A 20,473-nucleotide genomic window follows, 5' to 3' on the forward strand; every position below is an offset into this window, starting at 1 on the left:
GCTGCCTGCAATCCTGACTGTCTGTCTGTACGTACAGACCTGCCAAGACAGACACAAGACAAAGAAAATGTTGACTGTGGCTCAGTTGGGAGAGCATGGCGCTTGCAATGCCAGAGGTGTGGGTTCGATTCCCCCGGGGGACCAGTACGAAAGTGAGTGCACTCACTTCTGTGAGTCGCTCTGGATAAGAGCGTCTGCTAAATGTCAAGTGTTGAGTGTCTCTCTTATATTTTGTGCAAACAACAATTCCTTCAAACACCTCTCCCCTCAGTTTATATTTCAAGGTCGTATCAATAAAGGCGTTCCTGTCTTCTTCTTAACCGCAACAAAAAAGAATGGAAAACAAGTGTCACTTCAACTCAGAGCTAAAAGTGATAGGTGGAATATTAACGCGCACTTCTGGTTCAAATGGTCTAAACTCTGAAGAACAGAACAGAGACAAAAACAGTTCCATCTCAACTGACAACATTCCGTCAGTCGGGAGTCTGTACCAAACAAGCCCAGATTGTGTGCAGGCGTCCATCTATGGGCCCCACTGCAGCAGGATTGATTTATCTGTGGTTGATTGGTTTGGTCGTTCTGGTTCAGGCACAGTGGGAATCCTTGTGTCTGGCTGGATGGCTGGCTAACAGTGTCTACCCATCCTCTACCCTTATCCTATTCTAACCCTGTCTGAGGTAAAGTTCAATATGTCTACTCTCATAGCCTGAACTGTTCATACTCAATGATCACACCTCTGCCCCCCCCACCCCCCCACCCACTCGCACGCATACACACACACACACACACACACACACCCCATATTACACCAACACCTCAGACCCACCACAGGACCACGCACCCCCACCACCGTGCCCCACCCCAGAAACCTCCCACATTCTTCATCCTACACCGTGTCAGCCACGGGGGACAGACGTGTCAGGGTAGCAAGGTGTTATTTGAGAAATACCAGGCTGACAACCATATCCACCCGACCCCGACCCCACCCGCTGTCCAGCCCAAAACACAATAGTGGAAGCATTGTGCCAACGGAGACCCAGCCTGGCTACAGTTGATACAGAGATAGATGAAACCTTATGTCTGTTTTGTTTGTTATGGATGAATGTGTTTCTACAAAGCGGGTGACGGCACAGTGGACGCTCCTAGCACACACAGATAACTAGCTAGCGATTACACACTGACACTAACATTTCCTTCTGTGTGTGTGTGTGTGCGTGCGTGTACAGAGGTGTGTGTGGTGGACTGCGGCTCCCACGGCGTGTGTTTCGGGGGCAGCTGTCGTTGCGAGGAGGGCTGGACTGGTACGGTCTGTGACCAGAAGGCCTGCCATCCCATGTGCACTAAGAACGGAGTCTGCAAGGAGGGCAAGTGTGAGTGCAACCAGGGCTGGACCGGAGAGCACTGCAACATCGGTAGGTCTACTGAAGAATACACACGCCTACAGTGGACATACACATGAATACATCATATGGGTCGACGATTAAAGACATTGTTACGAGGAAACACACACGTTTTCACACACGTTTTCTCTCTCACACACACACACACCAATCACACACACTCCTCTACCTCTGAAGCTGTCTGTCCATCCATGATTCCCCCAGCTCTCACACCACGGAGAACTCCAACCTGCGGGTCTATATGGCTTTGAACAGCCAGCTGAAGTAGCATCTGATCCCAGTCTCCTCTTTCCTCTCTTTCCTCTCCATCCCTCTCTTTACAAGGGCCTGGCCAACTCCCTCCCTCTCTTTACAAGGGCCTGGCCAACTCCCTCCCTCTCTTTACAAGGGCCTGGCCAACTCCCTTCCTCTCTTTACAAGGGCCTGGCCAACTCCCTCCCTCTCTTTACAAGGGCCTGGCCAACTCCATCCCTCTCTTTACAAGGGCCTGGCCAACTCCCTCCCTCTCTTTACAAGGGCCTGGCCAACTCCCTCCCTCTCTTTACAAGGGCCTGGCCAACTCCCTCCCTCTCTTTACAAGGGCCTGGCCAACTCCCTCCCTCTCTTTACAAGGGCCTGGCTAACTCCCTCCCTCTCGTTACAAGGGCCTGGCCAACTCCCTCCCTCTCGTTACAAGGGCCTGGCCAACTCCATCCCTCTCTTTACAAGGGCCTGGCCAACTCCTTCCCACTCTGCAGCCTGCTCTTTGTAGTCACTCACGTGACCTGTGTGAAGAAGGCCTGCAGAGTCCCCATGGGGCGCTGCTGACCTTTAACCTCTATCAAAACACTGACGTTTACTGTTGTTAAGGCAGTGTGGAGAAGATAGACTGTGTGTGTCCTGTTCCAAGCTCTCCGTCTTAACAAAAGGATACAGAGCAGGGCTGTAAATGCCTGGCGCGTTGTTGTATAGCTTTTAAGCCGGGTGTGAAACAAACACCAAACACTGAAACAGGCCAAAGCCTCCTCTATACGATGCAAAGATACGAGCCCTAAAGAGAACTGAGAAATCATGTCTGGTTAATCGTTTCCCTCTCAACCCCTACATCACAAAACCTACTTAATTGTTATCAAGCAAATCTTGTTTTGTCGGCTGATTCCCTGATATGAAGTCGATTGCGGAGCAGAATGCATGTTCTCTCCTCACACACAGAACTCGTGTTCTGTTCTGCCTCGATCTCTGCAGCACAAACTCAGCAGGGGTGCGTTTTGAGGCGTCGTTCCGCTTCACTCAATTAGTCAACATTGTGGAGCGGATGTCGTTGACAGACTGAACGGGCCCCCATTGTGGCTGGCCGTCTTTATTAGGTTCTGGTCCGTTATTCAAACGAAAAATCAGATGAATTAGCGGTCGAGTTAGAGTTTAGCGTGGTGTCCCCCACTCATTTAGCGGTCGAGTTAGAGTTTAGCGTGGTGTCCCCCACTCATTTAGCGGTCGAGTTAGAGTTTAGCGTGGTGTCCCCCACTCATTTAGCGGTCGAGTTAGAGTTAAGGAGCCCGTATACTAGGTTGGGTTTGCTCCTAGCAGAACTCAGCAATATTAATGTTTGTCCCTATTGAGACACCATAGTAACAACATACCCAGTAAGACTTCCTCAAAATACTCCTACTTAATATAATATAAGATGAATCAAAAACTCTGTAATGAATTCTGACGGATTTGCAGAGGAAGTTTTCGTTGCACAATTTTACATCTAACGTTTGGTACATTATTTCTCAAGTGAAAAAATCTGCATGTTAATTTACCCCTTTTTCTCCCCAATTTCGTGGTATCCAATTGTTGTAGTAGCTACTATCTTGTCTCATCGCTACAGAGACGAAGGTTGAAAGTCATGCGTCCTCCGATACACAACCCAACCAAGCCGCACTGCTTCTTAACACAGCGCGCATCCAACCCGGAAGCCAGCCGTGCACCTGGCAACCTTGGTTAGCACGCACTGCGCCCGGCCCGCCACAGGAGTCGCTGGTGCGCGATGAGACCACGACATCCCTACCGTCCAAGCCCTCCCTAACCCGGAAGACGCTAGGCCAATTGTGCGTCGCCCCACGGACCTCCCGGTCGCGGCCGGTTACGACAGAGCCTGGGCGCGAACCCAGGGACTCTGATGGCACAGCTGGCGCTGCAGTACAGCACCCTTAACCACTGCGCCACCCAGGAGGCCCCAACTAGTCATCTCTCATTGAATGACAATCCCTTCCTACTAGGAGTAGTACTGTTGACCAATCACCGGAGAAGGGGCGTAGACTTCGGCTACTGACTTGCCTCTCAAGCAAAAATGTTGTGTGCGTGAACAGCCGGGACAAAACCTGCCGAACACCAAAACAAACAAAAAGTCATGATTTTGTCATAATATATGGCAAACTGTTTTGACTGGGAAGCATGGTGACAGGCATGGTGACAGGCTTGGTGACAGGCTTTATGTATGGTGTCCCCCAGCTGTGTGTTTTCAGGTTTCGTGACACTCTCTGCACACACACATAAAAAATGCGAGCGCACACACACACGCACTGCCTCACTCTACTCATCATCATATAGTTAATTTCTTCTGTGTCAATAATGTGTGTCTGATTAGCTCTGGCTGGCCCTATGAAGGAAGCACCTACAGCTGCCTAATTCCCCTGAAAATAACACCTTTTGGCTCATTATTAGTCTTCAGACACTCTTTCTTAGCATTCAGACACCAAAATACAAAGGCAGGATGCTCCTTGAAGCCCTAGTCTGAAACTGAAACCCTGCAGGGGTTGGCTGGGACGTGAGTCAGTTCCAGAGTAGCGCGTCAGAGGTGGTGAGGGCCATCGTGCATCATTGGTGTCTGCTGAAGGTAAAGATAAAGACGTTAGCAAGAGAACGACTTCCTCCAAAAGGGGAAGGGAGGTCAGCCAGATAGAACAGCAGAACATTCTATACTGTTTAGTACGGGACGGATCCCACGGCTGCCACCCCGCTCTGACCCCGGACAGTCTCACCGCATTGCCTCATTGCCCCCCCCCCCCCCCCCCCCAAAAAAAATACCATACAGTATGTCCTTATCCAATCGCTTATTCACAACAACTCAAACAAAGAGTGTATAGTGTAATGTTCAGTCAACACTGATTTGCATCAGTAGAACACCAGTTTAGACAGTCTATTACAGTGGCAAGAAAAAGTATGTGAACCCATTGGAATTACCTGGATTTCTGCATACATTGGTCATCAAGTTTGATCTGATCCTCATCTAAGTCACAACAGTAGACACACACAGTGTGTTGTTGTCTATATTGAATACATCATTGAAACATTCACAGTGTAGGTTGGAAAAAGTATGTGAACCCCGAGGCTAATGACTTCTCCAAAAGCTCATTGGAGTCAGGAGTCAACTAACCTGGAGTCAATGATCAATGAGGCGAGATTGGAGATGTTGGTTAGAGCTGCCTTGCCCTACAAACTCAAAATTTGAGTTTGCTATTCACAAGAAGCATTGCCTGATGTGAACCATGCCTCAAACAAAGAGATCTCAGAAGACCCAAGATTATGAATTGTTAGCTTGAAAGGGTTACAAAAGTATCTCTAAAAGCCTTGATGTTCATCAGTCCACGTTAAGATAAATTGTCTATAAATGGAGAAAGTTCAGCACTGTTGCTACTCTGTTGCTACTCTCCCTCTTGACTGCAAGAGCACAGCGCAGAATGCCCAATGAGGTTAAGAAGAATCCTACAGTATCAGCTAAATACAGAAATCTCTGGAACATGCTAACATCTCTGTTGACGAGTCTACGATACGTAAAACACTAAACAAGAATGGTGTTCATGGAAGGACACTACGGAAGAAGCCAAAAAAAACATTGCTGCATTTCTGAAGTTTGCAAAAGTGCACCTGGATGTTCCACAGCGCTACTAGCAAAAATATTCTGTGGACAGATGAAACTACAGTTGAGTTGTTTGGAAGGAACACAACACTATGTGTGGAGAAAAAAGGTACAGCACACCAACATCAAAACCTCATCCCAACTGTAAAGTATGGTGGAGGAAGCATCATGTTTTAGGGCTGCCTCAGGGCCTGGACAGCTTGCTATCATCGACGGAAAAATGAATTCCCAAGTTTATCAAGACATTTTGCAGGAGAATGTTAGGCTTTCTGTCCACCAATTGAAGCTCAACAGAAGTTAGGTGATGCAACGGGACAACGAACCAAAACTCAGCAGTAAATCAACAACAGAATGGCTTCAACAGAAGAAAATACGCCTTCTGGAGTGGCCCAGTCAGAGTCCTGATCTCAACCCGATTGAGATGCTGTGGCCTGACCTCAAGAGAGCAGTTCACACCAGACATCCCAAGAATATTGCTGAACTGAAACAATTTTGCAAAAAAGAATGGTCCAAAATTCCACCTGACTGTTGTGCAAGTCTGATCCGCAACTACAGAAAACGTTTGGTTGAGGTTATTCTTGCCAAAGGAGGGTCAACCAGTAATTAAATCCAAGGGTTCACATACTTTTCCCACCCTGCACTGTGAATGTTTACACAGTGTGTTCAATAAACACATGAAAACGTATAATTGTTTGTGTGTTATTAGTTTCAGCGGACTGTGTTTGTCTATTGTTGATGAAGTTTTATGACCAATTTATTCAGAAATCCAGGTACTTTTTCTTGCCACTGTATATGCAGTGGAACCACAGTGCAGCATTAAGACTTATTGAGCGTTAGGTGACGTTTAGCTACTCCTTCATTACTTGTCTGCAACAGACATCCCCCCTCTTCCTCCATAGCAAATGCTGAATGAGAGAGGAGAAGAACCCAGTAGTTATTAAGTCGTCTTCTTCTCTCCCCCGAGACATGCGATCGTGAATAACGACGAGTGAGAAAGTTCCAGAAGATCAAAAGATCATGCCCTCAAGACATGCTTACCTCTCACTGTTACCAATACCGGGGGACGTTAGCATGTCTTGGGGGTATGATCTTTTGAACTTCTGGAACTTTCTCACTCGTCGTTATTCACGAATGCGTGTCTCATGATATATTCCACATTGATTTAGAAGTGTTTAGAAACATGTTCTATTCTTATTGATTTAGAAGTGTTTAGAAACATGTTCTATTCTTATTGATTTAGAAGTGTTTAGAAACATGTTCTATTCGTATTTTACAATCAAAGTGACTCCAAATTGACACAATACCTTATTTACCATTCATTTCTATTGGGCACAAAATAATCTGAAACACAACCAAAACAAATAGCAGATGCATCCAACAAGTTTGTAGAGTCACAAGCTTGATGTAGTCGTTGCGTTGTAGGGGTGTCAATATCTCTGACCCCTACCCTTTTGAGATATTACTTATTAAACAAAATATTTTTCTCTGAGCAATGGTATTAGTATAAAATAATCTTCCCATTTTTTTTTGCATACAATATAGCTCACTATTTGACTGATTTATTTTCTACAGTCGTTAATGCCCATATTTATCGAGGGTGTCAATCATTTCAGGCTCCACTCTATCTCTTTCTCTCTCTGTCATTGTCTGACACAAGGTGGCTTGAAGCATCTCCATTTTGAGTGGCTTTAAGGAAGTAGTCCAACGCTCATTTCTACTCAGCCTATTGCTTTTCCATACAAAACACAGTGATGGTCACTGTATCGTGTGTGTGATTGGTAGTGGTAAAATAGTGTCCTTGATTTTACTCTAATGTTCCCGCTTGCATAATGCAGCAAATGAATTGATGTCTCTGAGACGTGGAAGTATCCTTGTTTAATAGAAAACAACTTAAATTGGCTGAAATCATTTGTGTTACCTTGGAAATAAATGATGTCCAGTTTATGTAAGTTTTCTAAGAATTTTGCAGCAACAAACCGATAACAATGTCTTCCCTTGACGATTTGAGTTACAGTAAACAGACTGAATCATCGATGTGTTTATATAACAATCACGTCCAATAACCAAGATCTCATATGATCTTTTATTATCATCGTTCCAAAATACTCTTCTGCGGAGGATAGTAAAAGTACATTTTTATGGACTTGCACAATGCTCCTCGTTCCTTCTGCAGACATGAGGTTTTGTTAAGAGAGCCACAGGTTCTTCTGCTTCTTCTGCTTCTTCTTCTTATTATTATTACTGCTTCTGAATACCTCATCAGTAGGGTTGTCTCCTTCAGTCACACTGAGGACGTTTCCCAAATCACCTACTATAGGCGCTGGTCAAAAGTAGTGCACTGTGTAGGGAATAGGGTGCCATTAGGGACGGAGACAGATTTTAAAGTAGCGTATGGAATATTGTTAAAATATTGTTGCGTGTGCATGTGGGTGTGTGTGTGTTCTGAGAAGTGCAGCTGAGTGTATTAGTTGAGAACCAGGAAACTGCAGACTTACTGCCCCAAGGTTTCTCCAGCACTCCAGCTCCAGAACCCCATCCCAGGCTCCCTGTTCTCCCCCTCTGCCCTTCCTCTCCTGGGGCTAGACTGATGGTCAGTCATCCCTCCCTCCCTCCCTCCCTCACATCTCTCCATCGTCCAGAATAGCACTGCAGAGCCAGCAATATCTCACCCAGCACCACCAGACGTGCCTCCACACACACAGACACACATACTGTACACACATTCATGCACACACACACTCTCCCTCACATACAAACACACTCCCACCAGCTGCAAGTCTGTCTGGTTCTGTTTCTCCCCAGATGTCTGTGTGTCTGGTTCTGTTTCTCCCCAGATGTCTGTGTGTCTGGTTCTGTTTCTCCCCAGATGTCTGTGTGTCTGGTTCTGTTTCTCCCCAGATGTATGTGTGTCTGGTTCTGTTCCTCCCCAGATGTCTGTGTGTCTGGTTCTGTTTCTCCCCAGATGTCTGTGTGTCTGGTTCTGTTTCTCCCCAGATGTCTGTGTGTCTGGTTCTGTTTCTCCCCAGATGTCTGTGTGTCTGGTTCTGATTCTCCCCAGATGTCTGTATGTCTGGTTCTGTTTCTCCCCAGATGTCTGTTTGCCTCCAGGTCAGTGTAGTGCCTGATGGTTCTTCATTATCATCCAAGGCTGATGCTCGCTAGACAACACACACACACACACACACACACACACACATACACTGCTCTTTCGCTCGCTATAAATTCAAACCATCTACTATTGATATTTCCACTGAAATGAGAGAGCAAAATTATTGGTCTTGGTGTCCATCCTCAACTCCAACTTTAGATTCAGCTACTAGCTACTGTAGCATTCTGTGTAGTGATTTGTCTTTTAAAACGCGGGGGGAAAAGTGTTCAAGGTTAGCGTTTCATAAAACACACACACTCACACAAAACACAGCGGTTTGTAAACTCAATTGTGTAGTTAAAACAGTCAAATTTTATTCACAAAGGCCAAATAATTTTGGTAACTGTGTTCAATAGTTAATTAACGCTGCTACACTCGAGGCTCTGCTTGGGAACTAGGAAGCTCATAATCCCCCTCTCAGTACTGCTGAATGGCTGTTCTGTGTTACCACTGATCTGGCGTCTCTAGTAACGGGCTGGTAGCTCCGTCAGTGTAGCCACATGTGTCACACACTACCGTTATTGTACATACATCGCTGTGTGTGCGTGTGTGTACATGTAAGTGTGTTTGTGTACAAGTGTGTGCGCATGCATGTGTGTGTGTTTGTGTGTATGTGTGTGCGTCTACTATGGACCAGGGAATGAGTGAGGCTCATAGCCTCATAGCTCAGTAATAACCATGTTGGGGATGGGTGGGTGTTGTGGTTTTTCATTGTCCTCAATGGGTTCTGGAGCACTTTGAGCTATAGCATGATTCAAGTCTAAGAGGAGGCCCCCCTGTTTTTATGGTAGGCTCACCTGGAGCTGAGGGGTTGTTAAAGGCAGTAAACGTTAATTAAGATCATGTTAAATCAATGGATACATGCCGGAAGCCTCTACCCCTGCTCTCTCTCTCTCTCTCTCTCTCTCTCTCTCTCTCTCTCTCTCTCTCTCTCTCTCTGCCCCTCTCTCTCTCTCTCTCTCTCTCTCTTTCTGCCCCTCTCTCTCTCTTTCTGCCCCTCTCTCTCTCTTTCTGCCCCTCTGCTCTCTCTCTCTCCGTTCCCCCTCATCTCTCTACCCTCCTCTTCATCCCCCTCTCCTCTCCTCCCTCCATCTTTACCTCAGGGTGGGGATTGAGTGGGTCTGGACGTTGTGATATATAATTGTTTCCAGATTAATGTCACTTTAATCAGCAGCCGCTGAGAATTGTCCCGACAAATAATGAAGCATTGATGTCTATAAGAGGCTGATTAATTCTGCAGCTTGACCCACAGGCACACACACACACTTGCACACACACACACTGTACATACACACACAGATGTACACACACACGCACTGTACATACACACACAGATGGACACACACACAGATACATACTGTACATACACACACATATACATACATACTGTACATGCACACACAGATGGACACACACACACACACACACACACACACACACACACACACACACACAGTCCTCCCTGTCCCGATGTGAGTGGAATATGATGGAAGTAAATGAGAAATCTTTAGTGCAATTAGCTGGTAAATTGCTGCCCCTTTGCTCAGGGTTCAGGGATGATTGCTGCTGTTTTCTTAACCCTGACGTTCCATTAAGAACCCTGATGCTCCATTAGTTCTGTTAAGGGATCCTGTTCCACTCTGGGAAAGGGAGAGGATGACGGCCAATCAAGCTGCCACCTGAGCCAGTGTGTGTGTGTGTGTGAGCTAGTGTGAAGTTACAGCAAACATCATCTGAGGGAATTTGTGTGTATGTTAGTGTGAAGTTACAGCAAGCATCATGTGAGGGAATTTGTGTGTATGTTAGTGTGAAGTTACAGCAAGCATCATCTGAGGGAATTTGTGTGTATGTTAGTGTGAAGTTACAGCAAGCATCATCCTAAGATTGTGTAAGCAATTTAGGGACTGGGTGTTGGCGACATAAGACAACACATTGACACACACACATATGTATATGTACAACACTTATACGTACAACATCCATACGCTGATACGTCACAACAAGCTAAGTGTCTGATAAAGTATGTATCTTCTGTCTATTTACCCCCCCTCCCCCCCGTCACAACGCCGAGAGAAGTCCTACAGGTTTATATGTGAGGATGGCCACACACACTCTGTGTCACATGGGATATCCATCACATTTTCAAACACATGTGGTGTGTGTGTGTGTGTGTGTGTGTGTGTGTGTGCACGCGAGTGTGTAAGGGTGCCTGTGCTCGTAAGTACACTACTAACACTCTGGTAAATAGTCTGCCCTGTTTTTTTTCTCCTCTCCTTAACCGCTCGCTCTCCTCCCTTTTTCTCTCTCTCCTTTTTTCTCTTTCAAGCTCACAATCCGGATATTAGAGTCAAAGGTACTGTGGTCTCTCTTTCTTCTGCCCCCCCATCGTGCTGTGTGGTACATGTGACGGCCATAAGATTCCCAGTAACCCTCTTCTCTCTCTTTTTCTTTTCATCTCTTTTTTTAATCTCTGATTCTGATTCATTGATGTATTGATTCATTGATTCAGGCTTCTATTGTTGTCACTGTGACTATGTGTTTTCTCATGTCTTCATGTCTTGGTACTGTGGGGTAAATCCAATATCATGTCCTCTCTCTTGGAGCATGGGAGGATCTTCGGCAACTACCAGGCATGGTAGAACTGGGGGCGTTTTTTAGCCCACATAACCCACCAACCACTGCTCTCGAACGCCCCCGCGTTGGGCACCGGGCGAGGCCACAAACGTTCCAGCGGCCCGATAGAATAACATTGAAATAACGTCAATCTAAGCTCAAGCAGCTGACTAGGCATTTTTTTCTTAACGCAGAGATGTTATCCCGGATGCTTTGCCTCAATGCTTTTGGTGTCAGTGATTTCTTTTGTTTGTTTTTTTGCTTTCCCCAAATTGACAGTGAAGAATGGCACCTTAAAATGTCCAAACAACGTGAATATATGTTTATTTGTTAATAAATTGAATGTATTTTACTAGCACCATCAATGCCTTTTGTAGAGAACTAAGAATTGGAGACCTTTAAGAGATATGGACTACTTCTTTGGTGATCTCTCCGTATCAGTCTCTCTCTCGCACTCTGTCTTTCCTTCTCTGTATCCCCCTGTCTTCCAACAGTATGTCCACGGAATCCTGCCTCCTCCCTCCTCTTCCTTCCTCTTCCTTCCTCTCTCTCTCTCTCTCTCTCTCTCTCTCTCTCTCTCTCTCTCTCTCTCTTTCCTTTTATGTGTTTGTCAGTCGGTCTGCAACCCCCTTCACAGAGACTGAAGTACTGAGTTTTTTTTTGTTCATTTTTCTTTCCCAAATTTTTCTCCTTTTCCTTGGCCCCCCCTAATCGCAGGATTTAAAGGTAATTCATACAAAAGCCCCAGGGAGATTGTCATGAACAATCACTCTCCGCTCTCCTGTTTTCCCCTCTCTCTCTCTCTCTTTCTTTCTTTATCTCTTGTCTTGAAGCACGGCGTAAACGTGTCTTTGTACCAGTCTCTCACTGTTTTCTGTGGTCCTTTTTCTGGTTATCTCCATTCTTGTCTGTCTTAAAACCTGTTTCCAACACGCACGCAAACACACACACACACACAAACACACGCATACTGTACACACATACACAAACACACTGTCTGCCATTTTGTTTGGAATTCCCAAAACTCAAACACACACACCTACACACACACACAACCTACACACCACTGACCACCCTTCACACACGGTTCTTCCGTTTTGTTGGAAAATCCTTGTTGGTCCTGTTTCCATGCATCCGCGGCCTGTATGACCTCCTGACTGTCTAGCCTAGTCGCTGGGCTGCTTTCACTTCCTCCTGGGCTTTGCTTCTATATTATTACAATTGTATTATTCTCTTGTTTATTATTATTCTGTGTAAAGGAATGTGACCGAGGCATAAAGTATAGCTGTGGCGGCAGGGACTCAAGCCAGAGCCCTCCCTATACTTTGTGTCCCTATTGTATTGTAGCTTCACATGGATGTGCCAATAGCTACTACTGTCAAAAACTGAAGAAGGAATCGATTTAGGGCTTTCGTTTTGGGTTCTTTGATTTCTGATTCTGTTTGATTTGGGCTATTTTGGGACATTGTCATTATCAAATCTCCCTGAAATGAATGACACGTTATATTTTGGCTTCTTCTTTTGTAATGTATGGTGCATTTAGATTCCTTTTGCTCTCTGCTCAATTTCCATGTCCAACAGTTGTATTTCTGATATCCTCTCTTACTTGACTTGATTAAGGCCAAATTCACATTTTCTTTCAAATTCTTCAACGGTTAACGAGGTTAACGAATGGTTCTTCACGAGGCTTCTATCGTTCATGTGAAATTACAGCATCTGTGCATTTCACAGGCCTGTCTAACTGTCTGATGTCACACTGTCTGATGTCACACTGTCTGATGTCACACTGTCGGGTTATATGTTAAGTTCACCAGAAACCTTTTCATTTTGGTTGGTTATCTACCTGTTAATCTGAATCTGTTTATGTTGATTGTTCATTTGTTTGTTCTCATCGAAAAACTGAGGGGGGATCTCCTCGAAAAAGGAGGACACAGTCACGCATGTGTTCACACACAATCCTGAATCACAGAGAAGCACCTACATACAGACACACCACAATGTTGATATGGGATACACAAGTGCACTCACTCACTCTCCCTCCCTTATTCTCACCTATGCATGCACACACACACACACACACACACACACACACACACACACACACACACACACACACACCATCAGCCACACACACTCCCCCCTTCCCTATCCACACATATCCCTCCTATGTGTGTGAGTCTGTATTAACTCTCCATGCTCTGGTCTGCTACAGAGGGCTGCCCAGGCCTGTGTAACAACAACGGTCGCTGTACCTTGGACCAGAACGGGTGGCACTGCGTCTGCCAGTCCGGGTGGCGTGGGGCGGGATGCGACGTCGCCATGGAGACCCTCTGCACCGACGGCAAGGATAACGAAGGAGGTGAGACATGTCGAAGAGAACTTACGTTTTCACGAAATTGACATTTGTCTTTGGCTCTGGGTTACATTACGTTATATGCCAGACATTTTCATTTGCAGTCACTTCCAGTACAGGGAGTTCATACATCGGAACTGTGCGTATTGTGTGTGATCCTTGCTGGGATTGAACCCACAACCACATTATATGTGGATCTCTCCACTCTTTAAAGCTCCACCAGGAAAGGCGGTGGCGCCACCACTATAGAGGCCTGTTAAATAAAGAAATAGAAGAAGGAACGAGTCACATCCTGATTAGTTTTGGAAGAGGGGGATGAGGGAGGGGTGGAGGAGTGACGAGATAGGGGTGCGTCAATCGCAGCAGCAAGGTTTTTATCACCCCTCCCCCCCCACCCGGTGGTAGCTGGTTGCCAGATGTACGCCGAGCTTTTAATAACCTAACAAAAACGAATATCAGCCTTTCATGAGCTCCACGTCCTACCTCCCTCCTTTCTTCCACTGCTCTTTTCCCTCTCCTCCTCTCCTCCTCTCCCCCTTTCCTGTGGACGTCACCTGTGGGAGACGGAGCAAATCTCATTCCCACACAAAGGCCTTGGAAAACAGCCGGCAGGCAGGCAGGCTGAAGTAGTAGAGAGAACTCTTTCTCCTTTATTTCTCTCTCTTTCTCTCTGTCCCTCTCCACTTTCCTTCTCACTCACTCACACTTTCTTTCACACGCTTTCTTTATCTTCCACTCTCTCTCTCTCTCGCTCGCTCTCGCACTCTCCCTCCCGCTTTCTCTCGCTTTCTTTGCTCTCTCTCTCGCTCCCTCTCTCTTGCTCTCTCTCTTTCTCTCCCTCCCTCACTAACCTATCTAACGGTGAGACTCCAACGGTATATTTAGCCTACAGTTATCCCATCCAAGGCACCAGTCAGGATGGAGGAACCAGGCAGTTTGTCACCACAGCCAGGGGTTAGAGGTCGACTAATAACTTTGAACAACTGGGCCTGCTATTCACTCTCACAGGAACACGGCCAATCCCATTCTGAAAGCCCAACCGAATACAGCCACTTATAACAAAACAAACCTTTGACCACCTGACAAAAAGAGCCACTGGAGGTAGATTTGTTTTTAACTTGTGAGTTCACTGTATATGGTTCCTTTAGAGTTATCAGAGAGAATCTGATCTGGATCCCATTCCTTACTCCTCTTGTTTGCCTCTTCATAACTCTCTATCTCTCTCAGACGGCCTGGCTGACTGTATGGACCCAGACTGTTGCCTCCAGACATCCTGTCAGACCCAGCCGTACTGCCGCGGCTCCCCAGACCCCTCTGACATCATCAGTCAGAGCCCGTCCAGCCTGATGCCCCAGCATGCCGCACGCTCCTTCTACCAACGCATCCGCTTCCTGGTTGGACCAGAGAGCAGCCACGTCATCACCGGGGACAACCCCTTCAACAAGAGGTGAGCATTCTCATTTCACCTTTATTTGAACAGGTTAGTGTGTGTGTGTGTGTGCGTGTGTGTGCGTGTGCATGTGTGTGTGCGCGTGCGTGCGGAGGTCTGTGGCGGTCATGACATCAGATGGTTATTGTCATGCAAAAGACTGATTTCATCAAGTAATCATATTTTCACCCAACCGGCCTATTCTCAATTGAATTTTGTCTTTACTAATATGTCAAATTTGTTGTGATTTAAAATGGCCCATTATCAAAGGGGCAGGAACAGGGGCAGGGGGGAAAAATGCATCCGTTCGCACTTTAATAATTCAATGGAGGCCACTTTTCTGATGGTTAGTTACTTCAACCATGCTACTCTGGTTATTTCACCCCAGGTATCAACAACTGTTTGAGGAGCATGCAGCCTCTTGCTGAGCAACAGCTGATATTCGGCCCAAACTCTGTATGCCATCTCCAACCCTGTTCCTGCAGCTACCCAGTGCTTCATTTGAGAAACCAAGTGAAATCTGTTCGGGAACATCGATAGTAACTTGTTTTCACAACGAAACATATTTCATTAAACTGTTGCGCTGAGAAAGGTATGAAGGGGAGAGAGGAGGACATGGAAATGCATGGTTCTGTAGCTAAATGTAATGTCAGCCTATTAATTATGAAAATATAAAAAATGCCCTATTACTAGGCTATTCAAAATCAAATACAAATTCACTATACTTGTAGGCTAACTGTAAGCTGCTCTGCACAATCAATGAACCAACAGCATCGCCTAGGCCTATACATTCTCTCCCAGACTCACGGATAGAACGTTTGGAGCGTAGCGTAAGGTAACCAGTCCATCCAATATGCATAATAATACAGTCCACACTCAAAGGCGATTTACTAGAATTTGTTTAATTTTGGAGTATAGGCTAGACCAATTATGTAGCAAAGACATCTGATTATAATCAGTTTAGTTTGATGTTTTTCTGCCATGTTTAATATGCGGTAGGCTCTGTATTGTATAACAGCACAAGGGCTTGGGCTCATAGGCCTTTGAATGTGCTTCAGCTCTAATATCCGTATGGTTGTTTTGAATGAATCATCACCTTAGAAATCTCTGTCCATTTCATTGTGTAAGGCTTTGAAACAACATCCACAACGACCACATTTTCCACTCAGTTTCAACCTGCTGTTGAACTTCTGAGTTTTAAAATCACTGTACTGTTTTGATGATAAGTGTTTGACGTTATTTTTCGATTGCGTTTGGTTTGAGGGACAATAGAGATCTGAGTACCAGGCCATTAGCGACCTGATGGTCGTTAGCGAGTTGGGTACTACCAACACATGTCCAGAGTACAAGACCATACCATGGCAATTGGTATGGGGGGGGGTTGCCTTGGTAACAACCAGCCAGGTGGATACAGTGTGGTCTATAACAATGTTGTCTATAACCATGAAAGTTGGACAACAACATGAGTCATATACCATGACCAGCTTCAGTTATGGTCATTCTCAAAGGTCTTACGACTGTTTAACCTTGAACGTTGCTTTAATTCAGTCCAGAGTACCGTGCACGTTTGTGATTGTTCACAATCGCAGTTGATCTAGAACTAAATCGATTTCAATAAGAGCAGGACTAACCAGCCGGTAGAGATTAGCTTATGTTTAGAAAACACACCGCGATAACAGAGCTAAATAGAGATGCTAAACACGGTGCTCGCTGGGGAGAACAGAACAGTCTGATCATCTGATAAAGCAGGAAGAAGTGTGGATAGATGAGAGGACGGAACTAACAAATAAGGAGAGAGAGAGAGAGGTGGACAGAGAGAGATGGAGAAAGACCGAGAGATGGAGAGAGAGAGAGAGATGGAGAGAGAGGGAGATGGAAAAATAAATGGAGAAAGACAGATACATGGGGAGAGAGAGAGAGAGGGAGAGAGAGAAGAGAGGGAGAGAGAGAGAGAGAGAGAGAATAATATGGAGTGAGAAAGAGAGAGGGATGGAGAGCAAAAGAAAGATAGATATATGGAGATAAAGGGAGAGAGTCAAGTTCACATCTGTCCCGTGTTAGACCCACCTATCCGGGGGCTTTGTTTAGCCAGTAGTGCTAACACAGAGCATGTGCCTGAACATTTCCTTTAGCCTCTGCCAGCCAGCCAACCAGCCATCCAAAACACACACACACACACACACACACACACACAGGATCCGCAGTAATCCCCAACCAAACAACAGCTCCTCAGCATCAACATGTGAACAAACAAGGCTCTCACAGACCCGCTCTGCCTCTCCTCCTCCTCATCCATCTCTTCTTCTCCTCCTCCGTCTGTGTGTATTGACATGCCACTCTCCGTCAACAGAGATAGAGAGCTCGTCGTTTAGCAGGAAATGACACTCGAGCGAGAGACTGGAATAGAGATATTATTCAGGGTGGCAATTCATTCAAAAGAGACATACTCAATAAGGAAGTACAGATGTAGGATCTTCATTTGAGCCAGTTTGATACAGCAGGAAAACAATCCTGCATCAACAGGAAATGTGAATATACAATTAATGGACATTTTTGTAGGGGTCGATACATTTTTTGTAAAGGAAAATCAAGTCTGAAATTTCAAAGTGGAAATTGCAAACTTCAGAATCCTTTTTAAACCTCAAACACACTACTAGTTCTACATTTCCTGCATTGCAGTAAAGTTCTCCTGCAACATGGTGATCAAATTAAGACCCTACATCTGTAGTCTGTGATTTTTTGCATTGCGGCGCAGAGCAGACATCCTGTAAGTGACTGTCTGCAGCACAACAAGGACAGGAAGAGCAAACACCTGTTTACACCTACATTATTATTGACTTCTCCAAACCTCCAATTGAAATAGTCTCACTGCTTTAAAAGCAGGCGCTACCAAGGCTTTCTGCCAAGGTTATTGGATAAAAACACCTAAAGACCCCTTTGTGTGTCTCAACTTCCTACACTAGAGCTTTATTTTCCTTTGTCTGCCATAATCGTCTAACAATACAATTGCAGAACATTTTCATTTCAGAGTTTGTTTAAATGCAATCCATTGGCTCCCTTATACAGGTTATATAGTTACTGGGAATGAGGAGTCTGAATACACGGTGAAGAATGTTATTATTCCTGTTTATGGATCGTGACGTGCCAAATTAGGCATGTGGCCACGAACGCTTCACTACTTTATGTGGTGGCTCACACACACACACACACTCTCTCACACACACACACACACACACACAGCTGAATTTAGATAAGACCACTTCTTTGCCACGCTTCAGCAAACTCTAGAAGAGGGAGACGAGCGATGGAGCTTAAAGGTGCAGTATATTAAGCAGGAAGACCGACCCCCAACCTCTCTCTTGTGTTAGGTCCTTCCCTCAGTGTTTTGATATTGCACACAGATTTCAAGCGGATTAACGCTCAGGGACTAGTTGGTCTTGGCTCTGTCGACTCCCCTTATGGCCCTGTTCTGTGTAGTGATGTTGTGGTCTCGTGGTCAAGGGCCCGGTTAATTGGTCAGAGACTGGGGTTAGCAGGGTTGAGGGTTCAAATCCCAGGTGCCGGGTCACAGCTGTGGAGCCCCGGGGGCGAGCCGAAGCGTTATCCTGAATGACTTTGGTGAGAGGCCAGCTGGCGGCTAGAGACTAATCTGTCTGATAAGAACTACATGGAGGACATCCTGGACTGTGGTGTCCAGCCCAGTGTTTAAAAACTCAGGGTAAAAGACAACATCCTCAATTCTGAATGAATTAAAACCTTTATTGAAAAGAAAAAAATCATTTCAGACAGCAGACATGGACGTAACAATCAATGCCAGTACAACATGTACAAATATAATTTAGAGAAAAAGGTCACAGAGGTGACAGTGGCACTTTCTAACTCCAAGCCACATTCCATGACATGCAACCATGTAAAAAAGGAAATATCACCTGTCAGTTACTGTTGCCTACAGCAACCTTTGTCATGCTTATTATGCGAGGGAGAGAGAGAGATGTGTGCCAGTGGGAGGGGAAAGGTTAAGGGTTAACTAAAGGTGTTATTTCGTCATGCACCAGAGTAATGATAATACCTGAGTAATGATAATACCTGCGTAATGATAGTACCAGACTAATGATAGTACCAGACTAATGATAGCACCAGAGTAATGATAGTACCAGACTAATGATAGCACCAGAGTAATGATAGCACCAGAGCAATGATAGCACCAGAGTAATGATAGTATCAGCATAATGATAGTACCAGACTAATGATAGTACCAGAGTAATGATAGTACCAGAGTAACGATAGTACCAGCGTAACAATGGTACCAGAGGAATGATAGTACCAGAGGAATGATAATACCAGAGGAATGTTAGTACCATAGGAATGATAGTACCAGCGTAATGTTAGTATCAGAGTAATGATAATACCAGAGGAATCATAGTACCAGAGTAATTATAATACCAGAGGAATGATAGTACCAGAGTAATTATAATACCAGAGGAATGATAGTACCAGAGTAATGATAGTACCAGAGTAATGATAATACCAGAGGAATGTTAGTACCAGAGGAATGTTAGTACCAGAGTAATGATAGTACCAGAGGAATGATAGTACCAGTGTAATGTTAGTACCAGAGTAATGATAGTACCAGAGTAATGCTAGTACCAGAGTAATGTTAGTTCAAGAGTAATGATAGTACCAAAGTAATGATAATACCAGAGTAATGATAGTACCAGAGGAATGATAGTACCAGAGTAATGATAGTACCAGAGGAATGATAGTACCAGAGGAATGATAGTACCAGAGTAATGTTAGTTCCAGAGGAATGATAGTACCAGAGGAATGATAGTACCAGAGTAATGATAGTACCAGAGTAATGATAGTACCAGAGGAATAATAGTACCAGAGTAATGCTAGTACCAGAGGAATGATAGTACCAGAGGAATGATAGTACCAGAGTAATGATAGTACCAGAGTAATGATAGTACCAGAGGAATAATAGTACCAGAGTAATGCTAGTACCAGAGGAATGATAGTACCAGAGTAATGATAGTACCAGAGGAATGATAGTACCGGAGGAATGATAGTACCAGAGTAATGATAGTACCAGAGGAATGATAGTACCAGAGTAATGATAGTACCAGAGGAATGATAGTCCCTTGCAGCGTCTATGCTCTCAGAAACACTCAGACACCTGAACAGTGACAATTGGGTATGTCTGCATCCCAACTGCTTCTGCATCCCAACTGCCACCCTATTCCCTATATAGTGAACCACTTTTGGTCAAAAGTAGTGCACTATATAGGGAATAGGGTGCCATTTGGAACACAGCCATTGTTTTACGGTGACAGATACCTCCCTAAGCAAATGGAAGGCATAAATTACAGCTACATTAAGGACCCCATTCTTCCCCCTCCCCCTCTCACACACACACACACACACACATACAGGTATTAATGAGGCGAGGACGCTGGGTAATTTGTAATTTATGGCATGTTTACACTATAGAAGAGGGAGGGGGGGACATCAACTGTACTGTCTGGCATCCTCTCAGACTGTTGCAAAGGATAGTGCTGGAGGAGGAAAAGTTGTGTGTGTGTCTCTGTCCCTCTCTACAGGGTGATTCAATGCTCCGCTACTGATTAGCACTCAGTGAAAGCTGTAA

General features: G+C 45.1%; 1 protein-coding gene across 3 annotated transcripts in view; it reads left to right on the forward strand.

The window, feature by feature from the left end:
* LOC115146713 (teneurin-3) overlaps positions 1-20,473 on the forward strand; it is a 339,724-nt gene that overhangs the window by 243,819 nt on the left and 75,432 nt on the right. For all 3 annotated transcript variants that reach the window (XM_065003929.1, XM_065003930.1, XM_065003931.1), the window contains 3 exons: positions 1,227-1,412; positions 13,257-13,403; positions 14,625-14,844. In XM_065003929.1, the coding sequence (XP_064860001.1) occupies positions 1,227-1,412; positions 13,257-13,403; positions 14,625-14,844 (553 nt within the window). The remainder of the gene's footprint in view (positions 1-1,226; positions 1,413-13,256; positions 13,404-14,624; positions 14,845-20,473) is intronic.

This window comes from Oncorhynchus nerka, linkage group LG18, assembly GCF_034236695.1.
Source record: "Oncorhynchus nerka isolate Pitt River linkage group LG18, Oner_Uvic_2.0, whole genome shotgun sequence".
NCBI lineage: Eukaryota > Metazoa > Chordata > Actinopteri > Salmoniformes > Salmonidae > Oncorhynchus > Oncorhynchus nerka.